General features: G+C 45.7%; 1 protein-coding gene and 2 non-coding genes across 4 annotated transcripts; all 3 read left to right on the forward strand.

The window, feature by feature from the left end:
• Positions 1 to 741: 741 nt before the first annotated feature.
• On the forward strand, positions 742 to 14717 carry DKC1 (dyskerin pseudouridine synthase 1). 2 transcript variants are annotated; one of them, XM_055269172.2, is made up of 15 exons: positions 742 to 1073; positions 3017 to 3084; positions 3538 to 3624; positions 3999 to 4090; positions 4306 to 4490; positions 5090 to 5154; positions 5325 to 5451; positions 6368 to 6498; positions 6907 to 7050; positions 8489 to 8609; positions 10875 to 10993; positions 11640 to 11743; positions 12238 to 12316; positions 13226 to 13363; positions 13838 to 14717. In XM_055269172.2, the coding sequence occupies exons 1-15, from the start codon at positions 815 to 817 to the stop codon at positions 13901 to 13903; spliced, it is 1785 nt and encodes a 594-aa protein (XP_055125147.2). In that variant the 5' UTR covers positions 742 to 814; the 3' UTR covers positions 13904 to 14717. The 2 variants fall into 2 exon arrangements, with proteins under 2 accessions (XP_055125147.2, XP_055125148.1); XM_055269173.2 differs by having other exon boundaries at positions 853 to 1073; positions 11640 to 11728.
• LOC129476579 (small nucleolar RNA SNORA36 family) lies at positions 6593 to 6724 on the forward strand. Its single transcript, XR_008655007.1, has one exon. It is a non-coding gene; the product is annotated as a small nucleolar RNA SNORA36 family (small nucleolar RNA).
• LOC129476584 (small nucleolar RNA SNORA56) lies at positions 12041 to 12169 on the forward strand. The gene has a single exon (XR_008655012.1). It is a non-coding gene; the product is annotated as a small nucleolar RNA SNORA56 (small nucleolar RNA).
• Positions 14718 to 15196: the final 479 nt, after the last annotated feature.

A 15196-nucleotide genomic window follows, 5' to 3' on the forward strand; every position in this document is an offset into this window, starting at 1 on the left:
ACCATGATTTCCCATTGTGGTGATTCAAGGCAGAATGCCTTTAGCCAGACCTAGAGCTACCGGGGTTATACAGATCATGACGGCTTACTACAGGACACTGTGATCAATTAGACATCATCAAAGATCCCTGGGGAGAAATCAGTTTGGTTCCAGCTTGCAGCCCTGCTGCCTATCATGATACACAGGCTCATCCTGTTTCTATGAGATTTAGTGCCAGTGCTTTGTCTCTGCTGTTTGGCGTGAAGCCCGGTCGTAGAGTTCGAATTGAGGTGTGCTGTGAGCATAAACGCACACACCGGAAAGTCTTTGCAGGGACAAAAAAAAAAACAATGTAAAATATCCCATTCATACTGTTGTGTTTTGCCTATATGTGGAAATGATAATATTTCGGATATGCTGGGTTAAAAAAATTCATTATAAAAATCATTTTCACCTTTTTCTTTTTACTCCTTTCATGTTGCTGCTGGAAAATTTAAAAGTCAACATGTGGCACGCACACTACTCCTATTGGCCATCCGCTCTAGCTGGATGGGAACTGCAAGCAGCAAAGGGCTTTCAACCTCTCCGAGCTTCAACATGTTCACTTATTAATCAGGACTGATCCAACACCAACCTGAAAGGGTCGGTGTGACAAAGCAAAGAAAGAGGTACTGTTCACGGAGCGTTCAGCCGTGAGCCCAGGCGCAGGCGCGGAGCTAAACCCGGAGGTGAACCAGCTACAGCTGGGGCCACGCCCACAGACTCCGGGCTGTCGGGGCGGGCGGCACTCGCGCTTCCAGCCTGGGCCAACCAGGCTGGTTGAGGCTCGAAGCGCATGCGCGGTCTCGCCCTCCGTACTGGCCGAGCCAGCAAATCGCATTGCGCGGACGACCAGCGCGCGCCTCGGATTCCGCCCCCGGGATGGCCCCGCCCCCTCCCGCCCCGCGGCAAGGCACGCACAGGGCGGTGCGCGGGTGGGTGGGTCCTAGCAGCGCGGCCTGACGGGACCAAGGCGGCGGGAGTCTGCGGTCGTTCCCTCGGCTGTGGACCGGGCGGCGCGCACGCGGGGCAGGGTAACATGGCGGATGCGGAAGGTAAGGGCTGCAGGCTTCCGGGCCGTGCTAACTCCGGGCGACTCGGGGAACGGGGGTGGGGGGATGGTATCGGGGCCCGCGCACGCCTCCCTCTGGTTTCCGCCGGCGTGTCGGCCTCTTCACCGCCCGGCCTTAAGCCGGCCTTGTCGCTCGGCCCTGGCTCCATGGCAAGGGCGCGAGAGTGGGAGCCCCTCGCGGTGACTTGGCATGACGGGGCTCGGCCTTCTCACCCCCCTGGGGTCCGGGTCGCCGTCGAAAGACATCTGCCGTGCTGCCCAACCCGTGGTGGCGGGGGACGTGGCAGTGTCTGTGCTGCTGCCAGCCCGGACGCCGCCGTTACAGCTCCATGCGACTAGGGGAGCAAGGGTAGTGGAAACGGGCCGAGAAGAAAAGGAGCCGAGGGACCCCGGAGCAGGGATAGAGCTCCGAGTTGCAAGAAAGTTCTAGAGGCCACAAGCCCGCGGGGACAGTCGAGTGGTCGCTTATGGAACTTTCCGGCCCCCTGCGTGAGCGCTTCTGTGGGATGTTTAAGCCCTGCCATAGCCACGTGGTGAACCGGAAGGGAAGCCTACACGTGCAGTAGCCTGCAGTTACCCAGCCATGCGACCCATACATTTGGCCTTACACACTTAGTTTTCTCGCTTACCTACGGATATACGTTCTAAGAAATGGGTCGTTAGGCGATTTCATCATTGTGTGAACATCAGAGGGGTCTTACACAAACCTAGGTGGCATAGGCTACTACACACCTAGGCTGTATATGGTGTAGCGTATAGCTCCTAGGCTTCAAACCTGGACAGCATGGTGCTATGCGGAATGCTGTAGGCAGTTGGGACACAGCGTCGAGAGTTTGTGTATTTAAACATGTTTAAGCAAAAAAAGGACAGTAAAAATGTAGCACAGGGCCGGGCGCGGTGGCTCAGGCCTGTAATCCCAGCACTTTGGCAAGCCCAGGCTGGCGGATCACCTGAGAGTTCAGGAGTTCAAGACCAGCCTGGCCAACATGGTGAAACCCCGTCTCTACTAAAAACACAAAAAAATTAGGTGGGCGTGGTGGTACACGCCTGTAATCCCAGCTACTCGGGAGGCTGAGGCAGGAGAATTGCTTGAACCTGGAGACGGAGGTTGCAGTGAGCCGAGTTCCTGCCACTGCACTCCAGCCTGGGGAAAGTGTGACTGTCTCAAAGAAAAAAAAAAAAAAAAAAAAAAAATATATATATATATATATATATGTGTGTGTGTGTGTGTGTGTATGTATATACATATGTATATTATATATGTGTATGTACGCATGTATATATATATAGTACACAAGGTTATAAGTAGAGGAGGGCACTTACCATGAATGGAGCTTGCTGGGCTGGAAGTTGCCCTGGCTGAGTCGGTGACTGAATGTGAAGGCCTCAGACATTACACTACTGGAGACTTTATAATCTGTACACCTAGGCTACACTAAATTTATAAAAATATATTTTTCTTCAGAATAAATCAACCTTAGCTTACTGTAACTTTATAAACTTTTTACTTCGACTATTGTAATAATACTTAGCTTAAAACAAACACATTATTCAGCTGTACGTAAATATTTTCTCTGCTTATATCCTTATTTATAAGTTTTCTATTTTAAAATGTTTTAATTTTTTTCTTAAAAAATTTTTTTTTGTTAACTAAGACACAAACACAGCACACACAGTAGCCTTGACCTACACAGGGTCAGGATCATCAAGACATCACTAGGAGATAGGAATTTTTCAGCTCTGTTATAATCTTACGGGGGCCACCGTCACATACACAGTCTGTCCTTGCAAAACATTATGTGGCATGTGACTGTAATTGTAGACCTAAAATCCATTTCCTACCTGCCCTAATTTCGGTCTTTATTTTAAACTCTTGTTTCATTTGTTCTTGGGGAAAATTCCCAAATCCTGTGTTTGTTTTTTTAGTAATTATTTTGCCAAAGAAACATAAGAAGAAAAAGGAGCGGAAGTCATTGCCAGAAGAAGATGTAGCCGTGAGTAGTAATGTGTTTGACTTCACTTTGACTAAAAAGAAAGTTTACTTAAATAACAAACTAAAGGAAAGAAGTGTTTTTAAAGGTTTCCAAGGAATGGGCCAGCATTGGTAGTCATTGTGTAGATTCGAAAAAGCACTGAAATGACACAGCCCCAGACAGCCCAAGTGTCCTTCAGGCATAGCTTACTAAATGGTGCTGGCCTTACCAACTGCTCTCTCTGAATTTCTCTTCCTTATGCCACCCACAGACTCACCATCTCCCTTTCTCTTTAAATGTTTGGACCCATCTTAGTGGCATTTCATTTCTTCTCTCTCTTTCCCTTGGAGGTCCCAGTGAAAAGGCATAGGAAGCCTTGTTTTCTATTTAAAAGGCATACATTTCCGTGGCAGTAATGGAATTGTTCAAAATCGGGTGGGAAGTTTAATAGGTTATATTTCTGTCCTGTCGAAGGAAATACAACACGCTGAAGAATTTCTTATCAAACCTGAATCCAAAGTTGCTAAGTTGGACACGTCTCAGTGGCCCCTTTTGCTAAAGGTATGTGGTTAAAATTGTGCATCAGGTGAATGCCTGCTTTTACGTTATTTCAAAGTGTTAAACAGTTGATTGAGAATGCTTACTGCTGGCATCCTTGACTTTAGGAAATTCCCACTGATAACAGTTTAAAGCAGGATTCCTTAAGGTATCTGAAATGAAGAACCAAGTTTGTAAAAAATTTGCAGTGCACTCTACACTGTTGTAGAATACATGGCCCCACAGTGTTAAATGGCTAAGTTTGTAAACAGTTCTCAGTTTCTGCACTTATTCCATCTTGCAGACTATGCCAGTTTGTGGGCCACATAGTGGTACTCTTTTTTTTCCATGTGCTCACAGCATGGTATTTTGTTTTGTGTTGTGTCGTTGCTTTGCAGAATTTTGATAAGCTGAATGTAAGGACAACACACTATACACCTCTTGCATGTGGTTCAAATCCTCTGAAGAGAGAGATTGGGGACTATATCAGGTAAGTGCTGGGAGGAGGCACTGTGCAAACTTACTTTCTCTTGAAAATGCTTTCACATCAGCTATTCAAGAAGGCAGTGGCATGCCGGAATAGCTTTGTCTTGAATATATAACCTGTGCCCACGGTGAATTATTTTTCTTTTTAACTCTTCAGATTTGTTGTTTCGTTGGAGCATAAGAGTGGGTGATACATTAATTTTTTTTTTTCCATTCCAGGACAGGTTTCATTAATCTTGACAAGCCCTCTAACCCCTCTTCCCATGAGGTGGTAGCCTGGATTCGACGGATACTTAGGGTGGAGAAGACAGGGCACAGTGGTACTCTGGATCCCAAGGTGACTGGTTGTTTAATCGTGTGCATAGAACGAGCCACTCGCTTGGTGAAGTCACAACAGAGTGCAGGTATGTGGGAGAGGGAGGGAAGGACTGGCTAGAGTGAAAAGCCTTCTGTATTTCCCTTCTACGTTTTGTCTGCTGGAAACTATTTCTTCATTAAGAAAAAAAAAATCCTAAAGCAAGGATATTGTTTTGGTTTCTGTGTACGTTCTGTCCCCTGTCAGATCTTGGTGGTCCGCCCTTTTTGGAATTCCACATACTAAGCATGTATTCATCAAGTTGACTGGATCCATTTGTAGCCTGGAGGCAGAACTCTGTCCGGGTTCAGCTCTCAGCTTGTCACTCCAGGCTTCTCAGTCTGTGCTACCGCTTCTGCCTAAAGTATCCTTCGTTCATTTTTGTCTGAGAAAAGCCTGCTTATCTTGCAAGGCTTTTTCCAGGCAGGTTCTACTGTCCCTGTCAGTACATTGAATTCCCAGTGAGAAAGTGTCTTCATTCTTTCCCACATCATCACCACGAAATCTCTCTTAATGCAAATTTTATAGAAACACAAGGTCAAACTGCCGCTTTTCTGCTGTGCAAAATGGGAGTGACTGCGCATGTAAGAAATATGGAAAACAGAAAACTCAGTGGCCACACCTGACTACTCTTTTGTCATTTTTCAGGCAAAGAGTATGTGGGGATTGTCCGGCTGCACAATGCTATTGAAGGGGGGACCCAGCTTTCTAGGGTAAGTGTGCAGTTGTAGGGAGGACACCCTTTGTTGACTTGGATCTCTGAGCTCCTAAACATCTGACTGACTCCTTTTGTGCCCTTTTCAGTCGGCTGCCGCAGCCAGCCTGGACCAGTGACTGCACATGTACATTCTGATGAGGTGTTTTGGTTTGTGTTCGTTCTTAGGCCCTAGAAACTCTGACAGGTGCCCTATTCCAGCGACCCCCACTTATTGCTGCAGTAAAGAGGCAGCTCCGAGTGAGGACCATCTACGAGAGCAAAATGATTGAATACGATCCTGAAAGAAGATTAGGTGGGTCATTAGGCCTGTGAGTGGGTATGAACACATTCTTCAGGATTCTGTTCTCTTGTTAAAAGTAGATGTCCTTGAAGTTGAAGACTTTCTGAAACCTGCCCTACAGCTGGGATATTGTCTGTGGGCAATAGTTTTTGTTATCTTTTGTTGAAAAAGTGAACAGTGCCTAGTAAAGTGAGATGGCTTTTACACCTTTTATGATGCCTGCTTCTGCTGGAATTGAAATGTTTTCATTCTGCATTTGTGTAGTTTGGTGCTTTGTTCAAAGGTAAGTGTTTTCACCAAAGTATGTTTTGCGTGTGTTTTTTATTTGTTGCAATTTTGACTGCTTACAAGTTTCTGTTGTCAGAAGTAAACTTAAGACAATGCCTATTTTCCTCCCATCCATGAAACATACCATGTTGAATATACCTGCAACTAAGTGTTAAAAATTCTGCTAATATCAGAATTACAGATCTTTTTTTTTTTTTTTTTTTTTGAGACAGAGTCTTGCTGCTCTGTCGCCCAGGCTGGAGTGCAGTGGCGCGATCTCAGCTCGCTGCAAGCTCCGCCTCCCGGGTCCAGGCCATTCTCCTGCCTCAGCCTCCCAAGTAGCTGGGACTACAGGCGCCCACCATCACGCCCGGCTAATTTTTTGTACATTTAGTAGAGACGGGGTTTCACCATGTTAGCCAGGATGGTCTCGATCTCCTGACCTCGTGAGCCGCCCGCCTCAGCCTCCCAAAGTGCTGGGATTACAGGCGTGAGCCACCACGCCCGGCCAGAATTACAGATCTTTACAGCAATGCTTATATTTTAAGAAGCGTGTCTGTCACCTCTAGTCTTGGTGGCTCAGATGAAGGATAACTGCATTTCTCAACCAGTGATGTATTTACAGTAGGTGCTGCTTTTCTTTTGTGTGTGTGTATCTTAGGAATCTTTTGGGTGAGTTGTGAGGCTGGCACCTACATTCGGACATTATGTGTGCACCTTGGTTTGTTATTGGGAGTTGGTGGTCAGATGCAGGAGCTTCGGAGGGTTCGTTCTGGAGTCATGAGTGAAAAGGTATGTGTTACGGGCTAGAAGTTTTAGAGCTGGTTCTTACCATCTGCCAGCCTTTGATGGCACTCCACTTGCTTCATGTCGTGGGAAAGGCGCTTTCCAAAGTGTTGAGTTCAGTCCAGGGCAGCTTCCCTGTTCTGTTAATTAAACTTTGGGACATTAAAATGGGCTAAGGGAGATGATTGGGTAGAAAGTATTATTCTATTCATTTGCCTCCCAGCCTACAAAAATGCCTGCTTGGGGTCTAATACTTCAACGGTTAAAGATGCCTGGAAGAGCCAGGACTGAAGAGGCTGAAGACATAATGAGCTTGGACTAGTAAACAAGTGACATTCAGTTTTAGGAAGTTTGGGGTCTGATGGGCTGAGATACAAATAAACTGAATTATTTTCATATGTGGCTGCTTTTCAGGACCACATGGTGACAATGCACGATGTGCTTGATGCTCAGTGGCTGTATGATAACCACAAGGATGAGAGTTACCTGCGGCGAGTTGTTTACCCTTTGGAAAAGCTGTTGACATCTCATAAACGGCTGGTTATGAAAGACAGTGCAGTAAGTTCCGGGTTAGGAGTTTATATTTGGACAGAACGTACTCCAAAGATGAGGCTTGCTCTTTTTATTGTTTTCCTTGGGTTTTATTTTATTTTTTTCAAGTCCAAACCAAGTATACTAATTTAAAGTAAAAGTTTAATGGTAGGCATACTTAAAAATAAGGCACATTAGGCCGGGCACAGTGGCTGATGCCTATAATCCCAGCACTTTGGCAGGCTGAGGCAAGAGGATCACTTGAGTCCAGGAAGGAGTTTGAGACCAGCTTGAGTCCAGGAGATCAAGGCTGTGAGCTGTGTTTTTATGATGATCAGAGAGTTGGCCTTTTATAAATTAAAACATTGTCTTTTCTCTAACTTGAGGAATAAAAATTTCTGGATATTTAAAATGTTTGTAGTTGATAATTACTTATATTCAAATCTTGTATAGATGTTCACATTTTTTGTATGTGTATAGGCTGTAATAAATAAAGATGGTACCAAAATAGTTGAAAAAACTCACTCACAAAACAGTGGACAACATAAATGTGATGTCCTCCTTATCAAACCATTGGCTTCTGGATGAATGTAAAGGGAGGGGAGAATGATCAGCAAAAGAGATCTAGGTGAGTGGAGATGGTATGAGGCAGATGGGTGCATTGGGTACCATTGAACCTCTGGAGAGGTAGCCTTAACTTGTACCCACTGACCTATAAATTCTGCACCAAGACTTTTGTGGGATTGGTTCAACAGGCCTCAGTAATCTTGTTTTCAAGTTCTTTAAGAGCCTGTTATTGCCTGGATCTCCAGTAAATCTATTCTTTCTCCTGATAAGGAGGAAAGAGGAGCAATTAAGGAATGCCAAGGCTATTTTTATGTTTAAAATGAAAATAAGGACCAGGTGCAGTGGCTCACACCTATAATCCCAGCACTTTGGGAGGCCGGGCCGGGCAAATTGCTTGAGCTCAGGAGTTTGAGACCAGCCTGGGCAATATGGTGAAACCCTGTCTCTATTAAAAATACAAAAATTAGCTGGGCGTGGTGGCGCATGCCTGTAATCCCAGCTACTCGGGAGGCTGAGAATCACTTGAACTCGGGAGGTGGCGGTTGCAGTGAGCTGAGAACATGCCACTGCACTCCACTCTGGACGACAGAGGGAGGTTCTGCCTGAAGATAAAAAATAAAAAATGAAAATACCTCTGAGTCTCTAGAACCTGAAAACCTGAAAGTCTTCTTGACTACTTTTGAGTCATGTTTGTAAAGTGCGGAGAGTGGTGCCTAGCACAATAAGGTGGCTGTTGCTCTTCTGAGTCCCTTCATGCCCCTTGTGGCTAGTGGGCTGTAAGTGCCATCCCTGTTTCCTGGTGTCAGGCCCCACTCCCTTGTTGTCCTCCTTTACTCTGGTGTAGGAGTGGGGTGGAGGGCAGCAGCTGGGCCCCTTACACATGGTGCCATCTCTGCAGGTAAATGCCATCTGCTATGGGGCCAAGATCATGCTTCCAGGTGTTCTTCGATATGAGGACGGCATTGAGGTCAATCAGGAGATTGTGGTTATCACCACCAAAGGAGAAGCAATCTGCATGGGTAAGAGGGGATGTTTATTTTTTAAATTGTAAATGTTTGTGGTTACATACTAGGTGTATATATTTATGGGGTTCATGAGATGTTTTGATACAGGCATGCAATACATAGTAATCACATCATGGAGAATGGGGCATCCATCTTAAGCATTTATCCTTTGTGTTACAAACAATCCTATTTTACTGTTAGTTATCACCTTAGTTATTTTAAAATATACACTTAAATTATTGTTGATTATAGTCACCCTGTTGTGCTATTAAATAGTAGGTCTTACTTGTCTTGTTCATTCTTTTGGTTTTTTGTTGGTGGCGGTGGTTTCTTTTTTTTTTCGTTTGTTTGTTTTTTTGAGACAGTCTTGCTCCTTCGCCCAGGCTATAGTGCAGTGACGTGACCTCAGCTCACTGCAACTTCTGCTTTCCAGGTTCAAGTGATTCTCGTGCCTCAGCCTTCTGAGTAGGTAGGATTACAGGTGCACACCACGACACCTGGCTAATTTTTTGTATTTTTAGTAGAGACGGGGTTTTGCCATGTTGGTCAGGCTGGTCTCGAACTCCTGACCTCAGGTGATCGGCCCTCCCAAAGTGCTGGGATTACAGGTGTGAGCCACCGTGCCTGGCCTGATTTTTTCTTTTTTTTTTGTACCCATTAACCATCCCTACCTCCCTGCCAGCCCCCCACTACCCTCCCAGTCTCTGGTAACCATTCTTTTACTCTTCTCTGTCCATGAGTTCAATTGTTTCGATTCTTAGCTCCCACAAATAAGTGAAAACATGCAATGTTTGTCTTTCTGTGCCTGGCCGTTACACTTAACATAACGATCTTCAGTTCCATCCATGTTGTTGGAAATGATAGGATCTCATTCTTTTTTAAGGCTGAATAGTAATCCATCATGTATAAGTACCACATTTTCTTTATCCATTTATCTGTCGATGGGCACTTCGGTTGCTTCCAAATCTTGGCTATTGTGATCTCTTTGATAACACTGATTTCCTTTATTTGGGGTATATACCCAGCAGTGGGATTGCTGGATCCTATGGTAGCTCAATTTAGTTTTTTGAGGAACCTCCAAACTGTTCTTCGTAGTGGTTATGCTAATTTACATTCCCACTAACAATGTACAGAGGTTCCCTTTTCTCCACATCCTTGCCAGCATTTGTCATTGCCTGTCTTTTGGATATAAACCATTTTAACTGGAGTGAAATGATATTTCATTGTAGTTTTTATTTGCATTTCTCTGGTGATCAGCGTTGAGCACCTTTTCATATGCCTGTTTGCCATTTATTTGTCGTCTTTTGAGAAGTGTCTGTTCAAATCTTTTGCCTGTTTTTTGATCGGATTATTAGATTTTTTTTCCTATAGCGCTGAGTTCCTTATATATTCTGGTTATTAATCCCTTGTCAGATGGGTAGTTTGTGGATATTTTCTCCCATTCTTATGCATATGGATATCTAGTTTTCCCAGCACCGTTTATTGAAGAGACTGGTTTTTACCCAGTGTATGTTCTTGGCACCTTAGTCAAAAATGAGTTAAATGTAGGTGTGTGCATTTGTTTCTGGGTTCCCTATTCTGTTCCATTGGTTTATGTGCCTGTTTTTATGCCAGTACCATACTGTTTTGGTTACTGTAGCTCTATACTATAATTTGAAGGCAGGTAATGTGATTCCTCCAGGTTTGTTCTTTTTGCTTAGGATAGCTTTGGCTATTTTGAGTCTTTTGTGGTTCCATATAAGGTACCAGTGTTTTTTAACTCATGAAAGCTTAGCTACTGTTGGATTGTCTCTTAAGACTTTAAATGCTCTGCGCACCGTCTTAGTGAATGAACCTTAGAGATACTCATTTAGTGGGTCTAATTTGTACCAGAAGTAAGCATGTCATTAGGATTCCTTAGCTCTGTGAGCAGGCAAGGCAGCCACGGCCTATGGAGAGCAGCAGAAAAGGAATCTTTAAAACTTCAAAGGTTCTGTGGCCCTAAAGGGAGTGTGCATGCCATTCCTGTAGATGTCTTGATCTGCAAGCCTGTTATGTATATCGTTAGGTGCTTTGGTTAGGTGTTTTCTAACTTGAGAAGTTTAACATCATTTCAAAGGCCTCCTTCTCATAATGGTGTATTTCCTCCATATGCACATCCTGAGCAAAGGTAACCCCAATTAAAGTAGTAGCTCAGAGTTTTAAAAGTTTTAAAGTGGTATACAACAGTAGAATTGGGGCTCATCAATTATCAATTCTTTCCCCCTTCAAATAATTCTTTTCTTTATTCAATGCCTGTAGCTATTGCATTAATGACCACAGCGGTCATCTCTACCTGCGACCATGGTATAGTAGCCAAGATCAAGAGAGTGATCATGGAGAGAGACACTTACCCTCGGAAGTGGGGTTTAGGTCCAAAGGTAAGTGGTACTGGGTTGCATGCCCTGCCAGGTTCTTTTGTTTGGCATTGTTGAATACTTGGGCAGCTCTTGGTGCATTTCACCACCGCAGCCTTGTATTGTGCTGGGCTCTGGGTTGTCGATGAGTGGAAACAGGCCCTGTCTTGGGCCTTAGAGATTTCAGTCTAATGAGGGGAAACAGTTGGGCATTACTTACGTAATCACACAGTGGAATGGCGAATTTCATGCACGTTAGTGGCTACCAAGGAATGCAGAGAGGTGTCTGTCACCTGGAGTGTCCACAGTGGTCAAGGAGTCTGGTCAAGGGATCGTCTGTTAAGCCACACCAGTGTGAAGAGTGGGTTAGGTGTTGGTGAAGTGAAGAGGGGAGGGGGAGAGTTCAGGGCAGTGGGAGCAAGCAGCATGTGCAAAGGCAAAAGAGTAGAGTGGCTGTGGCGGGGACGTGTGTCTGCAGAGGCTCTCACTAATAAGCTTTGTGACCTTCAACAAGTCCTGTGTGTGTGTTGGAGTTAGTGGGCAAATTCTGAATGCTCTGGAGAGGAGTTTGAGGCCCTGCTGAGAATACACCAGGGAGGTACCTTGTTCTATTCTTTGCAGTCACCATGCCCGCTTCCATTCTAATGTTGACACCTTGATGTTCCACCAGGCAAGTCAGAAGAAGCTGATGATCAAGCAGGGCCTTCTGGACAAGCATGGGAAGCCCACAGACAGCACACCTGCCACCTGGAAGCAGGAGTATGTTGACTACAGGTGAGGGCAGGATGTTTCAGAGCCAGGGGTGGGTAGAGACGGCACACTTGCTGCCTTGATGCAGGAGTACATCAACAACAGGTGAGGATGGGAGGGTAGAGAGAGCCCACTTGCCATCTGGACGCAGGAGTACATGGACAACAGGTGAGGGGCAGGTGAGCATGGAGGTTGTAGAGCCCAGGGGAGGGGGAGTCACTTGGTTTGGGGCAGACTTGCTAAATGCAGGACCACAGGAACCAGCTCTTCGGCTCCCTCAAGGTTTTGGCTGCCCAGGCCAGTTAGGGGTGTGGGCCTGCACGGCAGACAGTTACCCCTTTCTAGTCTGGCTCGTGGGACTGTAGAGGGAGTCAGTCTGCAGCAGTAAGTGGTGAGTTCTTCTGTTCAGTGTCAGTATTTTGATGGTGGCTTTAGACTTGCCAGATAACACTGTATAACATCAGTACTGCCCTGGAAAGCCATTCAGTGAATTTGACCTATTGCTACCTCTTTTTCAGTGAGTCTGCCAAAAAAGAGGTGGTTGCTGAAGTGGTAAAAGCCCCGCAGGTAGTTGCCGAAGCAGCAAAAACTGCGAAGGTGAGTGGCATGCTGTCATCAGTTTGGAATGTGCTTAGGGAGATAATCCTAAGAGGCACTGGCATTCGTCTTATTTTGTGACTGTCTGCAGTCCAGCCATATACGCTAGCATCAGAGGTGCAGTGCATACACAGGTAATGCTGCCTCATACCCTGGGGTGCTTGTTTGGGCTCTGCAGGCTCCTCTGATTTGTATTCTCTGTCGTATCTGCTGGAAGGAGGAATGTGGGCTCAGGAATCAGACCGGCCTCGACTCCTACCTCAGCTATGGCAGCAACACAGTGATAGAACGGGTGGTGGTATGTGTGTCAATTCTGGCCCCCGCCCTGGGTCAAATGGTGTAGGACAGATGTGTTGAAATCAGGCCATGGCTGTTGGACACTCGAGGCCATACAAAATTCAGCAGAGAGCAGAATTGCATCTTAACCTGGCACCACCCAGTGTTGAAAGAGTCAAGGATGGGGTGGCAACTCCACCCCATGGAGCTGCTGGCATTAGAGCACAGAATGACAGGTCTGCACTCAGAAACGGGGGGCGGTACTGAGTATCCTGCACAGGCTGTGTGGGAGGAGCTTCTGACTTGTCAGATGTGAATTCCTGCTTTGCCTGCTTTCTGTGAGAGGTCCTTGCAGTCATGAGAGAAACAGCTCCTCCGGGCCTTTCCACCCCAAGGCCTGTGCTGCTGCTGTGCTCCTCCTCTCGTGCCTGCCTCAAGGCTTCTTGGATTTGGGGGATGAGACTGTCTTCAAATCCTCAGTAAACTAAGGCCCTGTCCGGGTTTATAGTCAGAAAACGTCCTGTTGGATTCAATTGGGATCTTTCTTGGTGCCTTGCTACCTTTTGACTCACTGAACCTTTCTTGTCCATTATTGCCCAAGATCTAACACTTAACCAATTGCTTTCATCTCAGCGGAAGCGAGACAGTGAGAGTGAAAGTGATGAGACTCCTCCAGCAGCTCCTCAGTTGATCAAGAAGGAAAAGAAGAAGAGTAAGAAGGACAAGAAGGCCAAAGCTGGTCTGGAGAGCGGGGCTGAGCCCGGAGATGGGGTGTGTGGAAACACGTTCAGGTTCCTTGGGCTGGCTTAGTCCCTGCGTGGGGAAAGAATTAACCAGGTGGCACCAGCTTTGTTACTCTTCCTGGAGGAGCTGTGGCCTGGGGGTGGGGTGCCACCGAGTGCCTTTAGTGCTTCCCCATGTTCCTGGAGTGCTTTTGCCCTCCCTGTAGAATGGACAGATAGAGGCACCCGGCCTCTACCACTTATACTTAGAGCTCTATTGATGGTGGGTGGAGAGGATGTGTAGGATGGTGATCTGAATGTTTCCACTTCCAAAAGTAGACCACTAGGGTGTCACTGAAAGGTTCACAGAACTTTGTGTCACATGCAGTATTTAACCCAAAATATCCTTACAGGTCCTGAAAAAGGCTTGCTTGACTGTGGACCTTTACCAGATTTCCTCCTGGGAGAGTCATAGCTTTGTTAGTGGATGGTATCTATGAGCTTTCATTCTCTTTCTTTCTAGGACAGTGATACCAAGAAGAAGAAGAAGAAGAAGAAAGCAAAAGAGGTAGAATTGGTTTCTGAGTAGTGAAGGCCACTTGAAGCATTGTGTCCAGCTGGAGGAGAAACTAAAGCCTTATTGTTATAGATCCTTTTGTTGCTGAGAGTGGAACATAGGTCCTAGACGGGGTGAAGAGTTCTGGCACATTTTAGCTGCTACTTTGAGACCTCGGTGATGTTACCTGGTGTGGTCATCCCATCTTGTCCTGTTTTAAGGATATGGGTGATGAAAGATGAAAGAGGCAGAGTTTATCCCAATGACTTCTCTGAGTTGGGAAGCCTCACCTTCAGACCCAGTAACTGTCCGCAGCTGTCTGCTAGTGGTTGTCTTAACATCATAGTCCTAGTTTGCATTTTTTTATCCCCTCTGTTTCAAAGGTTTGTAAAACAAAACAAAAAAACTAAGTCTGCTCAGTGAAATGGTGTAGAACCCTAAATAAGTGGTGGAAGAGTGTCACTGAATTTTGTCTCTGAATTCAGTATAACTGAGTTTTGTCCATGCTGGTGTCTGGGTTATAGGCCTGATGGGCCTGGTAGTTTTCCATCTTGTTCTGGCCTAGAGGTCAGTCCTTTGCACTTCCTCAAAGCTTGTGTACAGTGCTCACCTAAATCCATCTGACTACTTATTCCTGTGCCCTCGTTTTAGGCCTCGTTTACTTTTAAAAAATGAAATTGTTCATTGCTGGGAGAAGAATGTTGTAATTTTTACTTATTAAAGTCAACTTGTTAAGTTTTTTTATGTATTCCCGTTGGGTTTTCTTGTTGGTGATCTCCTGCTAGCAGAGCAAAAATTGTAAAATATTTTGATTAAAAATCTAGGGACCTTTATGTCCTATTTGAAATGTGATGCCTTTCCTTTATGTTTTCTGGTTTTTACATTTTTGTTCTGTATCTTACACAATCCACCTTGGGCCCTGCCATCTGATGTGAGATCAGGTACTCAGAGGCAGTGATTACCACAAAACCAGTGATCTCTAGAAGAACAGAGAAGGAGAGGGTTAATGTATTTATACATAGTGGGCCTGGCAGGAGCCGGGCAGGGTGAGTCGGGAGAAGGAAGCTGAGGGTGGGGACATGCAGGAATCTGAAGGCCTTGGTGACAGATTAGTGGAAGAAAGGTCTAGGGTTGCTTCCAATTTGGTATTAAGAACCAAGAAAGAGGCCGGGTGCGGCGGCTCACACCTATAATCCCAGTGCTCTGGGAGGCTGAGGCGGGCAGATCACCTGAGGTCAGGAGTTTGAGACCAGCCTGGCCAACATGGCAAAACCCATCTCTACTAAAAATACAAAAATTATTAGCCAGGTGTGGTGGTGTGCGCCC

The sequence above is a fragment of the Symphalangus syndactylus genome, chromosome X (assembly GCF_028878055.3).
Source record: "Symphalangus syndactylus isolate Jambi chromosome X, NHGRI_mSymSyn1-v2.1_pri, whole genome shotgun sequence".
NCBI classification, from domain to species: domain Eukaryota; kingdom Metazoa; phylum Chordata; class Mammalia; order Primates; family Hylobatidae; genus Symphalangus; species Symphalangus syndactylus.